General features: G+C 41.1%; 1 protein-coding gene across 2 annotated transcripts in view; it reads right to left on the bottom strand.

The window, feature by feature from the left end:
- Positions 1-8,697, bottom strand: part of MAGI3 (membrane associated guanylate kinase, WW and PDZ domain containing 3) — a 219,073-nt gene extending 210,376 nt beyond the window's left edge. For both annotated transcript variants that reach the window (XM_010968506.3, XM_074370220.1), the window contains exon 1: positions 8,246-8,697. In XM_010968506.3, coding sequence (XP_010966808.2) covers positions 8,246-8,561 — 316 coding nt within the window. In that variant the 5' untranslated portion in view covers positions 8,562-8,697. The remainder of the gene's footprint in view (positions 1-8,245) is intronic.
- Between the last annotated feature and the right edge of the window lie 7,066 nt (positions 8,698-15,763).

The following is a 15,763-nucleotide window of genomic DNA, read 5'->3' as shown; positions in this document are numbered from 1 at the left end:
AAGTGGAGGTGGAAAAAACTTAACAAAGGTGGTCAGACTCTACAGTGATGCCAATAGCCTTTTTGATGAGTAAACAGATTCCTATTTCACTCTTAAGCAGTGTTTCAAAGTTCAGAGTCAGTGAAGTAGATCCTTTATGTATAACTTCTATACAATTATGGTTAAAAAGTTTTGTTAAGGAGCCCTTAGAAACAATACAATAAAAATTCAGTCTCAATTTATGTTTAAAAAGACCATTGTTTTAAAAGCGAAACACCTCAGAAAGCAATTGGTTTAGAATTTCACTTCCAGTATTAAGTTTTAAAATTGCATTAATTAGACTAATAATCATGCCAAAGATAATTAAATGATCCTCCAAAGTATTCTATCTACCTAAGAACAAGCAGCAATGATTTAGAGACTCTCATTTGATACTTTAAAAAAAATTCAAAGGAAACTGAAGAAAAACTACAAGCAGCACTTTTAAATTGTGCACATTAAGGTATCAACATCTCAATTTTTCTAAGAAACAGCATTTATATAAAACAGCATTTTAGATTAAAAAACATAAAAAATGATAACATTTAAGTAAAATATGTGAGTAAAATCAATGCCTCAGCTGTGGTCTACAGTCAATGTCTGGCCTTTAAAAATGATAGCTTTATGACAACCGTGTACTGCTGTTGGCTTCAAAGCAGGAGAGATTAAATGTTTTAAAGGAGGCCATTTCCTGCAGTGCTGCCTCCCATCATTCCATCCTTTGAGGAACTAACCCTCCCTTATCTCTTGGGGTTCTGCTACAGTTATTAACCACACTGTGCTTTCCACAGCCAGCTGCAAGAGTGGACATATCCCCAGGCCTGACCCATCACCGTACCCCACAGCCCTCTCTCCCCACAACTGATCTGTGAAGGCCAAAGTCCCTGCATGAGATCTGATGTGCTATTGGACTCCAGAAAAAATACGAGACGCTTTAAGGACTCTTCATGACTTGGGGGTTTGAGAGCTGCCTTTTCTGCTACACAAGGCTGAACTCAGAAAGAAGCCAACCTGGAGGACAAGAGAGTCAAGTAACAATCCTTGGGAACCTAGTTTAGCTCATACTTGTCCTGTGTCTGGGTTTTCACGTATGGAAGCCAATCAGCTTCTTCGCCTCAATTAATCTCAGAGTTTCTGTCAGGATTCTCAGTACAGAATCCTTACAAACACAGAAACTGATGTGAATTAGGAATTTCTTTCCCTTCCTGCTGAAATCTAAGCTACATATCACAAGATACCTGCTGCAAACAGGATAACCACATCCAAAGAGTAATAACTACTCCAGTAAAGTGGATTTTTTTTCAAGTTATTTTACTAGAAGGAACTCAAAGCCAGTTTAACATAATTCTATTTGATTAAATTCAGAGATAAAGCATTGATTAATAAATATTTATTTTTCCTCCCTTTTGAAGTATTTTCATTTTATAAAACCACTTCTGTTCAATGTCATCATGTATAGTAAAATCCAATTTTTCACAGTCACATGTAATTCCCAATCAGAACAACAATGAGATACAGGGTAGCCTCTCATAAACTTCCCTGAAGAAAAATAGTTATGTGTTTAAAATTCTCTGCAAAAAAATATAGCAAAAGGCCTAAGATGCCAGAAAATTTTAATTAAGTAGATCGGTTACGTTCATATTGCATACCCAAGACAAGAGGAAGGGAAGCCTCTAAACAGAATGGATCCTAATTATTAAATCTGAAGCCAAGTTTCTTTTCAATTCCCATTCCATAATATTAAAAATCCTAAACCCCAAATAAATTACGACAGAAAAGTTTATTTAACTCTCTATATTTCTGAGTCTCTAAAATAGTAATGTCCAGTATGAGTGTTGATAAAACAAAGTACAATTTATGGGCACAGTCTGTCCTTTCTCAGGTATTTAGTTATGTTACAAGTCAAATTATGGTCCTCAAAACATAGTCCATCTCTCCTGGCCACGCTGGGATGACTGAAATTGGGATGGGAGGGGGCAAAAGTGCTCCTGGGGCCCACTGCAATGCAGCTGCGTAGCGATTAAATTGCTAGGGTTAGGGGGAAATGGAGATGTATTAGTGCTACCCTTTCCACTGGAAGCCAGTCAACTGTGATTCTAACAAAAGAGCAGGCAAGGTTAAAGTGGAAATATATTTCCAGTTCCTTTTTACTACAGTAGCAAATTGCATTCTCCCATAAAACTGGCTAGGCTTCCAAGGCAACCCAAGAAAGCCAATTAACCGTAAAGTATAGAACTAATGGGAATATGGCAGCTACATTATGGGCTAAATAAAAATACTCACAGTATTACATTTTGCGTTGAGTAAGGCTGAAGGTGGAAAGAGCATTAGGCACCTTACCTGCATTATTTGTAGAAGAACAAACATTTCAAGTTCTAATTAAAAGAAAAAAACTTATAGGACACAATTCATAATGGAACTACCTACACATTTAAACAGTATGATTTTCGCCTGTATTTTCTAAGTATGCTGTAACATGGGTTTTGTGGTTTTACACACATACACAAAACTACAGAGATGGACTATACTATAGACTTTCTGGTACTGACCATTCCGGCTCTGTGTTTTGCTTCTGCTCTGCTTCTCACCTACTCCCCAATCATCCAAGTCTGAAAATAAGGGCAGGTGGCAAGGACTCGAACAAGATATGAAAAAGAATGAAACCATTCTTTCACCTCATGTACACATTTAACCTCTATAAATTCACTATGCACATCCAGGTAAGGATAATCTCTTAGAATTAAGAGAGAGCCATTTTTTTGTGAAACATCTTTTTTGAGCAAACTACTTCATCTGGTGTTCAACCAAAATAGAGCAATTGTTGCCAGCATGGGTGGAAAAGAGGCATGTAGGACACGTCCTAAAAATTGTAGGGTACAATATAAATAATACAAACACAATGTATAAAATACACTGTAAAATAAAACAGATTGTATTGTAAAATACACTGTACATAAAACACAAATACAATATATTTTAAGGGCAATTTAAATTTGAGAACTTTTCAAAAGATAATTTCATTTGTATTTGATTTCCCTCTTTTTGTAATGACTTGAGAATCCTTTCTCTCTAAGATGCAACTCCACACCACTTTTTAGGACAGCATGCTGGGCAGCCAATTAATCGGTCTAGTTTCTACCGAAGTTCATACTAAAACTTACATAAAGAGTTTTGTTTAAGTACTGGGGGAAAAGTGAAAAAGGTAAAAATCTTTACTACAGGTATTGCTGACCAGCAAATCGCGAAGTTCTCAATAAATTGTGAGCTTCCTGAAGACAGAGACCTTTTCTGACTCATTTTATACTTTATGTTTTTATATCAGTGGTGCTGGCTTACATGATGGGGTCACCACTAAATGTCTGAGGAGGGAATGAACATGTGCCAGTAATAGAGCTTTAAATTTTCTCTCTATAAAGCAAAATGAGCACTTTTGGGGAAATATTCTGAATAATGTGTTCAGAGAGGAGAGCAATGAACTCGCCTCTCTTCCCCCACAAACAGGTCTCTCACACCACCAGCCGCCGAACTACTGAAAATCTTACCCTTAGGAACAGTTTTAAATTAAGGGTATTCACTCTCCTTACCAAAATGTAGTATTGCAAGGAGATTATTTCTTAAAATGTTTGTTAACGGAAACAAAAATTATTAATTAGTTAAAGGAGAAACAGTTCTAGTCTTTAATATGAAAACATTTATTCTTTGCCAAATCACAAACCAAATATTGACTCGGAAACTGGTAGAGTCTGAAATTGGTAGGTAATACTAAAATGGTTCATAAAAATGAAATTCCCCTACAATACACTCCCCAAACACTAAGTGCCCAGAGAGTTTACTATATAACCCGTAAGTGCTTTGTAAAGACATTATATGAAACTATTTACCCAAGAAGATTATGCACTGACTTCATAAATCAGGTGCTTGAACAAATGTAGGAGATCTGTTTTACCGTAAATTTATATAAATTAGAGACCAGAAGGAGAAAAAAAAAATCACTGAAATCTGTCTCTCATAACAAGAGGTTTTATAAAGTACATCCCAGGATCTCAGAAGAAAAACAGTTTACATTCCTCAGGGACATAGAGTTATGTTCCAAAAAATCAGTTTCAGCATTAAACTGAATAAAATAAAAATGATCTGCAAGTTGAAAGGGCCAATGTTAAGTGTCTGTTCTGCCACTGGGGTATAATAAGCCCAGCAGCCACATGCATTGAAGGTGTCAATGAACAGAGCCCAGAACTCGAAACTTGAGGTATTCAAACCAACTTTAGACCCAAAAAGTTGCAATCAAATTTTGGAAAAGCAGGAACATTTCAAATTTAAGGTTTATGAAAATTTGATGCTATTTTCCCTAACAAAAGGGCTGCCTCACCCAGTCTCTTGTTTCTAGTGTCTGAGAAAAGGTAAAGAAAATGTCTGTGTTGCAAACCTAGGAGGCTAGCAATTAACTCTAATTTCTCTCACCTTCCCCTTATTTAAATGTTACAACCGTCTAAACAAAACTGACTGAAATCCCCAAATTACCCACTAAACCAAAAAGACTAACAAAAAGATCCAAACGTTAAGACAAGAAAGGGGTAGTTATTCATTATTGGTGTAACATAAACACCCTTACTTAAAAGCATTTAGTAATGTATCTTCACCAATGGAGAAAGTATTTCTAGGGATGTGCTCATTTTAACGAAATTCCCTTATAAATCGGATGTCTCAAAGAGTCAGCAGTGAAGACTTTTACCTGGATTTAATTAGCATTACACAAGATCTGTTTCAAATAAGCTTTTGTTTAAACAAACTGAAATATTGCTCTTCATGATTTTCATCTCTAGATATAGTATCAGACAGGGCAGCTGAATGTACTGTGTGCATGATAATGCAGTAGACAAAGATTTCACATACTTACTGTATCAATACTTCATCTCTGGAATAAAGCCCACATAATTTACAACTGCTAAAGTATGTGTTCAAGGTATCTGAAGCAAATATTCCATAACATTGCACGTGCATAGGTTGGGGAATTTTAGAACAAAATTAACTACTTCTATCATTAATCAGAATAGGAATTGTTTAAAAATATACTGTAAAGTAAAATCAAAGAAAGTAATCCTGGTCACGGGACTATAATGTGAAACAATTCCACCCAAGGTCCAAAGTTCAACGTCCTCCACTACAGGAAAATACAAAGTTCAAATTCAAGTGTAAACTTTTCTCTCTGCAGAAAATGACAAGGTTGTAATTAAGAAACAGGTGGCGTGTTGGGCCAAGCAATACGTGAGGCAAGGAAGTACTAAGTACTACATTCACAGTAAGATTTCAGTAAGAAATTTCCTAATTCTCTCACAAAAGCCTCATAGGCATCGGATTTTAAAGAGTTACTTTCAAATCTCCATTACAGATTATAACAAAATAAAGTAAATAAATAAAACCCCAAGTCAAAGCTAAAGACAGTCACTGCCAGAAAGAAGCCTCATTAAGTCCTCTGGGTGATGGTACTCGCTTTGGCTGGGTTCCCTTTAATATCTACTAGATGAAAGGAGAAATCACGAAAGAAACAGCTCTACAACAGTCATATACTACAGCCCAGCTCATCCTTCCACTGTGGACTTTGTCAGAAGACAGTATGAGCTCATTCCCCACTAATAATACATCTTATAGCAATGGCTGGATTTACTCTTGCATTGTGCTAGTTTCTCAATGACGTGTTATAAATACAGTTGGATAAAGAGTTAGTAATCAAGAGACAGAATGCTAAATACACTTTACAATACTTTATTGAATTGAAAAATCCATTTCTCTCACAAAATTAAGGTAAAAGGGGGAAAAAAGCCCCAATGTGGACGACAAGTTCCTTTTTAAATTCCCTTACTCTGTATTTTCATACTTTTCAAATTTAATTCCAACAGGATACAATCTGTCTCCTCTGGAGATAATATTTATGCTGTTTCTAATCACACTTGAAGTTTTACAAATAACCTCAAGTTCTTAATTTCTAATATTTAAAGTCATGTGATTAACCTGCAAAAATCCTATTTTATAACAAATGTTTAAGTAGCCATTTAAGAAAGCCATTTAATATAATGCCTAATATGAGGCCATTAAGAAACAAAGAATACTATTTTCTAAAAGAGATTATTAACAAGTTGCTCAGAAACAAGAATATTAATCTCAGATGACATATAGTGGTATCTTTTAGAAATTACTGAAGTAGAGTATATCTTTAAAAAATAGGTGTAGTATTCAGAACTTTTATTATTAATGATTATAAAATGTGCTACACCCATTAATATAAATTATTTATTGTGGCTAAATATTTAAAATAGGGCAGTATCTGCAGTTGTTAAGAGGGAAAATTCTGACTACTATAAAAATGTCAACTACATTCTGGGGCATATGATTTTTTTTTGACACAATTAGCATTACTCAATATACTCTAAACTTTGAATTACATTCTTAAATTTTATATAAAGCTTGAGAAAATGTATAACATGCGACCAGACTAATGTCAATTAAAGATACATTTCCCCAGTCTTCTAAAAGAATCACATTAACTTCCTCCAATCAACTTTTAAACTATTTTTGAAAGTAACAGACTCTCATATATGCCCCCCACTAATGAAAACAAGACACAAAGCAATGATATAAATATTCTCATTATTCCCTGTCTCAAGGGATTTGAACCATATGGCACTTAGACCAGCAAGTGCTATATATATATAGTATTTTGGATATTAGAGAGTGCCTGACTAGCTGAATTACAGCCCCCAAAACCTTTCCTCTACCTTTCACAATGGCTCTAAAAGTCTGAATTAAGAAAGAAATCTTAAATTTACAAAACTATACAGAAAAAGATGTTTAAAGTCTGTCAAAGTTTTAAAAATTAACAATAAAAAGAAAGCTTCGCATAAATCCATAAATTTAAAATGAATGAGATGGAACAGACCGTAAGAAGAAAATCTTAATTTAAGATTTCAGGGACATGTGTGTACGTATGTGTACACCCACGATACACACACATATGTATATTGCACCACAAACCATCAGTTCCCATTAAGCCTAAGGACTATTAAATAAGAGATATTTCCCAAGTGAGCTGCTGAGAAAGAAAGAAGGAAAAATTGTGAGGAAGATAACATGTTAAATTCTTTCTCCAGAATTTTCTAGCATTTTTTCATTGAAGGGATGGACTGATTTTTCTATCCCAAGTTATAATGAAGCAGCCCATTATATTTCCATGCACTGTGTATTCAGCAGAGCACATTCAGCAAAAACACTATGATTTCTAATAACGTTGTAGTCATAATTCTCTTCCCCTACAAACATCTCAGAAAACAAAACCATATTCTACCAATGATGAAACTACCAGCGATGTTGTCGACAACAAATACAAGAGGGCTATTACCTACTATCAGATTTCACTGTACGCAGTCTGATCAATGCTTTGAAACTGTATGCCATAAATGTAACGAGCTTTGCAGCAGATTTTACTAGCAAAAAAGACACCAGGGCGACGGGGGCCTTTGCAACACACTTCAACAAAATTCTGTAAAATCAAAGATTTACAAAAGATTTTACTCCAAGAGGTACCTACGTCTTCCTTCGAAACCCAGGCTATTCAACAGCTCCCTGAAAGAACACACCATTCTGCCACAAACCACATATTGTACAACACCGGTACCCAGATAACTGAACCACCTGGACTGACAAGAGTTAGGCTGTCAGCTCTGAGGTGTTGCTAGTGTGCAAGAAACACTGAAGCAGCTAAGCCTTCCCAGGTAACCTTGGCACCAAGTGCCTCAGTAGTAAAAAAAAAAAAAACAAAAAACAAAAAACCTTTTTCCCTATTAGAAAATGCGTAAGACTCTTCCAAAGAAAATGCTACAATCCCGAGGACCTTTCCCACAAAGGATAGCAGAAAAACGCTGGTTATTTCCCGAGTCAAAAACTGCGGTGGGAGACCAAGCTACAAATTAAGGAAACCTAGCTTCTGGTGGCAATTCTATGACAGCTTACAGAACAACCCTGACAACCCAGAGCTCAGTTTTCCTATCGGCAAAATGGGAATCACCACTACCACCCCTCCTCCTCGACAGGGAGTCCTGCACACCTAGGAGGTCTAAGATTACCCCGGACGATAAGCGGTGGGGTGGGGCCGCGGGTCCCCAGACGCCCATCTCGGACTCCCCACCACCATCACCCGCCCCATCCCCGCGACAGAACCGCAGGGCCGGCGTACCTGGCTTCACAGTCTTGAGACGGATGGGCTCGCGGAAGTGGCGGATGACAGCCAGGGTGTCCCGGTTGGTGAGCCCGCTGACAGGCGTCCCGTTCACCTCCAGCAGCACATCTCCCGGGCTGGGCGCCTTGCCCGAGACGACGCAGCAGGTGCCCCCGCCGGGCTCCTCGCGGAGCCGCCCCAGGTAGGGGAACTCGCCGCGCTCCGCGCCGCCCCGGATCTCGGCGCCCAAGTCGCCCGGGGGCCCGGCCCAGGACACCGCGCACTCCTGCACCTTGCTGAGCCAGTGCTTCTTCTTCTTCAGCGTCTTCGACATCCCGAACCCCGCTGCACCATGGGGGAGACCCCGCGCGGGCGGCGGGGGCGCCGCTCCGGCCCCCTCTCAGCCTGGGGGCCCCGGGCGGCCCGCGCAGCCCGGCGTGGGGGGTCCTCGCCGCTCCTGCGCCCCCCACCACCACAGCCCGCTGGGGGCCGGGCCGCTCCAAGCCCCGAGACGCCCCTCGGACGCCCCTCCTGGCGGCGCTCCCTGGGGCTGGCCGGGGTCCGCGAGGGCCACCCCGGGTTAGGCTGAAGAAAGGAGAAGAGGATTGTCCCCAGGCGGCTCCAGAGGGGTTTCGGGCGGGGTCACAGCCGTCGGCTGGCCCCCGAGCTCCGCGCTGGAGCGGCGGGAAAGGCAGGAGCAGGGGGGCGGGGAGGTGAAGGGGGAAGAGCCGGAACGGGAAAATCCGTCGGGGGCGCGCAGAAGCGCGCGTAGACCCGTCGCAGGATTGATCGTGGCCGCTGCGGAGCTGGAGCGCGGAGACCAACGCCTGCCCAAGCTGCCAGGAAACTGCCGCTTTCAAACCCGCCGCAACCTCCTCCTCCTCCCTCTACCCTTCCCCCCGCCCTCGCCCATCCCTCATCCAGAGCCCCGCCCCCTCCCGCCGCGCGGCGCCCGGCGCGCTGCCGTCACGGGCCAGGCGCTTGGGAACGAGCCCCAGCGCTCGACTCCCTCGCCGGGGATTGGCCCCCGGCGGACAGGGGGCGGACCCTCGACGAGAACGAGAACCATCGATTGGCTGATGGGAGTGGGGAAGGCGGGCACTAGGATGACTGAAGTTTAAAGAGGGTGGAAAAAAGAAGTTTGAAGAGTGAGGGAGGGCGAGGGGAGGGGAGGGCAGGGAAGTGGGACCGGCTCCAGATTGCAAGGCTGAGAAAAGTTTAGTGCAGCGGCCGCAGCCAGGAGAAAACTTGGCCTGGAAGAGCAAACGAACTCCCCGAGGTGGAGGCGTGGCTGACAAGATGGGCGGAATCGGAGGCGGAGCCTGGGAGCCAGCACCGGGAGCAGAGATCAGCGGATCTACTTTGGAGCGGAGACAACGTGCTGAGTCTGAGGCCAGAGGCGGCACAGCAGCAGAGCCTGTGACAGCCGATCACTTACACTGAGGCGACGTTTTTTGTTCTTTCACTCATTCAACAAAAGTTACTGAACGCCCGTTGAGGCAGGGACTCCAGAGTCCGGCTGCTGGAAGGTAAAATAAGAGTCCTGCATTCCTCTGTGAGACCTCGGGCAGATTAGAGAAACTCTGAGTCACAGCATCCTTGGCTGACAAGTGGAAGTAATTTTACCCCTCCAAGTTGTTAAGAAGATTACATGAGGTGCATATAAAATATCAATATTGTGTCTGGCAAGGGGTGAGTTCTTCTTACTATTTAGTAGCTGATGAGGATGACTTTATGTCAGAAATTGTGCTACATACTGGCGTTCAAAGATGAGGGAAACAGAGGTCCTACTCTGAAGGAGGTCTTAGTCTAGTAGGAGAGACTGACAAGCAAGCAGACTACTTGAGGTGAAGTAGGGTGGGCTGGAGGTAGAAGGTGGGTTAGGAATCAGCCTAGCAGCTAGCTGCCCTGGCTTGAAGTCCTGGCATGCTACTTACTTGCTATTTGACCTTGGCCAAATTTCAGCTTCAAGTTTACTCGCCCATAAAGGAGATGGAGGGAAAACAAATAGTGAATAAAGGACATCCTGGGTCCCTTCAGCACTAATTTTTCAGAAAGTATTCTAGAGTTTTCTCTCCTTCCTGACTTGACTCACAGTCTCCCATCTTTGTATTTTAAAAATCCTATCCATCCTCACCCCAAATGCCGTCTCTTCCATATAGCCTTCTTTGATATCTTGTCCTCAGGTGGAAAGTGTTTTCTCTGAGCTGTGATACTTTCACTTTTGCAGTATGACATTTATGTAGTCCTCTATCTCTTTAATGGTTGGGGTACCCTTATTTCAACTATGAATAACTCCATGGAATCTCACCACATCTCAGAGACACTGGACCAAACTTCAGCAGCTGCACTGATTTTGTTTACACCATCGTATCAGTCAGGGTCTAGGCAGGAAACAAATGGTACTTTACAAAGATGTGGGTAGGGTGTGGGAAACCACGAGGGAAGTGTGGAATCCTGGGGCTACAAGCTCTGAGATCTGTAAAAGCAAAGGGAAGGAGCAGTTATCAAAACTCTGCACAAAAAAGGCAGCCTGACAGGAGCCTCTGACCTTCAGTCAAGGGATGCAGTCAGCCTAAGTAATCACCCAACGACGAAGGTAGGGGGATTTCTCTCACTCACCTCCCTCCTCCTTCCTCCTGCTGGTGCATCCCAATAGCCAAATCCAACCAGAAGCCAGAGGGCAGGAGAGCCTTTTGAAGCAATCCCTATCAGTCAATCACACAGAGAAGAAGAAGCAGTGCACCTGGAGAGAAAAGGGGGAAATATCCAGCACAGGCAGCATGAGCATTGCTCAGATTTACCCACACCTGAGACAACTCTGGGGTATTTTTTCTGAAAAACTACGTACACTAATGGATTCCTGGATGAAATCTTGATAACCTCCACCTCATTTATTTTTGCAGCAACTCTGGGAAAACATCTTTCCCTGCCTAGAGTGTATCCAGCAGGATACCTCTGGCCACAGGGAATGGAATATCTAACAGTAACTTAAAGCATAAGGTTATTTATTACGTCTCTAAGATGAGGTTCAGATGTAAGTAGTCTCAGGATTAGTTCAGCAGCACAATCATCTCATTAAGGACCCAGACTTTTTGTGTCTCCCCACTACCATCATTCTTATGGGTTTTTAGCTCCAGGCTTGTTACCTCTTGATTGCAGCATGACCACCACAGCTCCAGACATCACATTCTCAGAGGTCATTATACAAGCAGGGAGGGAAAGACAGTGCTACCACTTTTATGAAGGAGAAAAATCTTTTCCCAACCACCCTCCCCGGTAGAATCTCCCTTTTTGGCCAGAAAACGGCCACATGCCCACTGCAGACTGATAAGTAAAGAAAATGGAATTGCCATAATTCGTTAACTTAACCATGAGTCGCTCCCAAGCAAAACAGGGATTCTGTTTCAGGGGAGAAAGAGGAAATATTTGGTAACTGTGCACCTAACAGTGTCTGCCTCAACCGAGATTAAGTTATATTGACTCTTAGGCAAAAAATTGCAGCGACTAGGAGCTAGGGCTCTGGAGACTCTCAGACTGCAAGTGCCAGCTTTTCTACCTACTGCTCTGTGATCTTGAGTAAACTATTTAACCTTACCCAACCTCAGTTTCCTCATCCACAAAATGGGTATGATAACAAGGCTCACCTGAATTATGAGACCTGAATGGAGCTATTTGAGTCAAGTAAGCACTTAACCTATAGTCTGGCATCTAAACAAACACTCAAATGATTTTAGTTTATGCTAAATAGTAATATTTGTGACAAGGCCAAAAGCATTGCTAATTACCTTTTTAACTCCATAAATATTAAATTCACCCACCTTAGTAAGCTTCAGTTCAGTTTTAAAATAGTCTAGAAATAAGCTGCCCACCCCTGTGAATTAATTCTGGTAAGATACTATTCTGGAAATTACTACATAATTAAAGGAGTCACATGGCAAATGTCTCTGTCTAAAATGGCACCTAACCAAATAATCAGATCATATCCATATTTATCATTGTTTCCCAAACCTAACAGTTGACTTAATAGTTGTGATTTCCATTGGGGGGTATTAATAAGCTAAAAAATATGAAACCTGGTTTAACAAAAACAAATGACACAGTTGAATATGATGATCTCCAAGATTTCTTTGGGCTACCTCTATCCATCTAATCTACAGCGATAAACATAGATGTGTTTCAATATGCAGAATACGTGAGTTAGGTCCCAAGATGGCTGCAGTGGCTCCAGATAACACTATCCAATGACTGAAAGGAAGGAAGTGTGTCTCCTTTCCTCATTTCCTTTTAGCCAGTCAAGGAAACCTTTCCCGAAAGACCCCCCCAGCAAGACTTCCCCTCTAGCTCATTGGCCAGACTTGCCTAGATGTCCTTTCCTAAACCAAAGGTGCAAAGGGTAATGAAATGCTTTTATCTAGTTTCACCCTCTGGTGCTCAGAAGTGGATCCAGCGTCTTGTAAACTGCATGGCTGCACAGTATCTGAACACAGCTGGGGTAGGGGTGGGAGCTCTTAGCAATAGGAAAAGGAGAGATTGCTTGATTTGCTTCATGTATATATAAATTATATATACATAGACACATTTTTTTCACAAGGTGGAAAGTTTGTTTTGTTTTATAATATTGTGCCAAGTGTTCCTAATAAAAGTTAAGCAAACCCTTTAAGTAGAAAACTTCAGAATGGCAAGTATCAGTTCCCGAATTTTTCCGAAGGATCCCTCCATCGTTACTCCTTTGTACCATCAGGGATGCCTCGCATGGCAGTGTGGGCGCCATCAACTCCAGGAGCATCACTCATGTGAGCGTCTCTGAACAGTGCCCCTGGGGCTGTGCATGGCTCTGTACCAAAGCCAGGGAAATATGGGGGAAATTTTTATTTCATTTATTTTTATATTCTCACTGTTTCTTTCATGGAAACCTGAATCTCTAGTAACAGTTGATCAAATCACCATTATTTAAGATAAGTCATCTTCACATACTAAGGTGGCAGAGGGTGGGGGAGAAATGGACAGAGAAAACAAATATTCACCTTCTATACAGAATACAGGAACATTTATCCCGTTTTTATTCCCATAGATTATAATAAGATCATCCTGAATTTTAAAATTCCTGATCCGCAAAATCTTTCACTGGCTTAGAAAACGTTCATACCTGTATTGTGGAAATGATACGTGTAATGCAGCCTAATGTTAATAGCCTAACTGAATTCAGTATTAATATTCTATTGTACCTTTACATTTTATTAGCATTTTTATTTGCCTAGGCCTATGGGCTAATTTGTATGCTAATGCTAAAATATGCTCAATTGCAAAGGCAGTAACATGGAAAATTTTATTTCAGTTAAACTGATTTATTGTTAAAATCTGTATTACTATGTTTCATATATAAGCGTGTATTTTTGCCCATAGGTGTACTTACCTGCAAATGACCAAATGCATCCAGCCCCAATCATACAACAGTAGGAACATTCAGAGCCAAGTACAGCACCAACATGCTTTGAAAGAGGGGAGTTAGTTAAGCAGTCAGAGGTCAAGTTTGTCAGACATAGCAGGACAAAAAGAGAGCATTGAATGAAGTAGAAAATACCACAATACACATCTTCCCATCTTTCAGCTTAAATGCAACCTCCTACTCAAGGCCAGCCTTGATTACCTACAGGCAGATGTCATCTGGATGTCATTTTATCCTTCTCCAGAACCAGCAGCATGTTGTCTTTATGTGTTTTCTTTACCAGCAGACCTCAAGATCCTTGAGGGCAGGGTCCCTTCCTGATTCATTTGTGTATCCCCCATTGGGCTGGGCACTTTGTCTTTATAGTGAGAACACATTCATTCAAAAATAGATAGTACCTGTTTTGAGCAGGCATTATTTTAGTTGCTGGTTGAAAGTTGCAATGAAAGAACTTACCAGGTCCCTCCTTTCATGGGGAAGAAGGCAGTGTAGGGGAGGAAAAGTTTTTTCTCAACCTCTTAGGGTCCCTGGCTAGATCTGAAAACTAAACTGGCAAAGACAGATAAACGGGAGAAGAGTATACAAATTGATTTCATGTAAGTTGTATGTGAGATGGGCATCTTTATAAGGAAATGAAGATCAGAAGAAATGATAAATCTGAGTGTTTTTACACTATTGATGAGGAGTTGAAAGCCATGGAGAAATATGATAGGGCAAAGAGGATTAGCTAAGCGTAGTAAATGGGGTTACTTAGCAAGGCCTATTCGCTGAGATTCTTCCCATATCTGGCCATCTTGGATATGAGGCTGTTCCTTTCCTCCAGGCATAGGGAGGGCACCTCTCACCTGAGGGTCAGATGAACTGCTTCAGGGATGAAGGGCGGGGGAGGTCTGCTTCTGTGGTTTCTTCAAACTCTCTCAGCTTCAAATATTCAGTATGCCCAGTTGCCATATTCTTGGGTATCATGTCCTGAACCCCATCCACAGGAAACCCAAAAGAAGGAAATGATCAAGATTGTTTCCAGTAGTAATCATACTATCATTAAAATAGAAGATGAAACAGAATGAAGTGATGGATGATTAGAAGACACAGGCTACAATTGATAGAGGTCATAAGGAAGGTGTGGCTGAGAAGGTGACAGTTTTGCCAAGACCTGAATGACAAGGAAGAGGGAACCAAGTGAAGACCCAAGAACCAGGAATTCCAGGCCAACACGAGACCCTGGATAGACCTGTGTCTGAACTTGAGGGACAGAAGAGTGTTAATGAGCCTAAAGTGTGGTTATGCAGGAGAGAGTGGTAGGGAAAGAATTCAGAGAGGAGGGCTGGAGATCACATACAGCCTTTCAGGCAAGGAAAGGAATTTGAGTTTTATTCAGTGCAGTGAGTTTTAAGGAAAAGAGTAGCAGAATCTGACTTACATTTTACACTGATTGTTCTGATCGCTCCATAGAAAAGGTTACAGTAGAAGCAGGGAAGCCACTGGTACAGGAGCCCAGCGAGAGATGACGGTGGCGCAGAGCAGGGTAGAAACAATGGAGATGAAAATGTCTTGAATGCACTGTGGAAATCAGAAATTATAGTTTTAATTTCCTAGACTGATCACAGTTAAAGAAATATGTTACCATCGTATTTAATAAGAAGCTTTGTGGACTGTAATTGCTTTGTTGAAATGTCTCTTCCCAGTAAGATAAGGAGGAAGTTAGAAAATAAAAAGTGGGGAAAATTCTTAATTAAGTTTGAATTTATACAGGTTCTTTTATTATGTTTATTAATAAGAGCATCCAGAGAAACAGAATGTTAATTTCAAGGTTTTTGTTTAATCTTTTAGGAAGCATCCACTCAGAGAATATGATGACCTTAGAGTTTGTGAAACAGCAGATACTGTTTTGTTTTATCTACAGGATGTGTTGTTATAAGAAGGGGAATTTGTTTCTTAACTTATAAAAGAACTCACAAACTTTGTTTTAAAGAGTTCTACCACTATATAACATCTTTTAGGTTCTTTGACTAGTTTGAAAACTTCAGGCCCTTGAGTCTTATTTTCTCATTGCAGACTGAAAGCAAATAAGCAATGCCTTTAGTGGA

Source organism: Camelus bactrianus, chromosome 9 (genome assembly GCF_048773025.1).
Source record: "Camelus bactrianus isolate YW-2024 breed Bactrian camel chromosome 9, ASM4877302v1, whole genome shotgun sequence".
Lineage (NCBI taxonomy): Eukaryota > Metazoa > Chordata > Mammalia > Artiodactyla > Camelidae > Camelus > Camelus bactrianus.
Note: the sequence above shows the minus strand (reverse complement) of the source record. Positions and strands in the feature narration are given on the sequence as shown.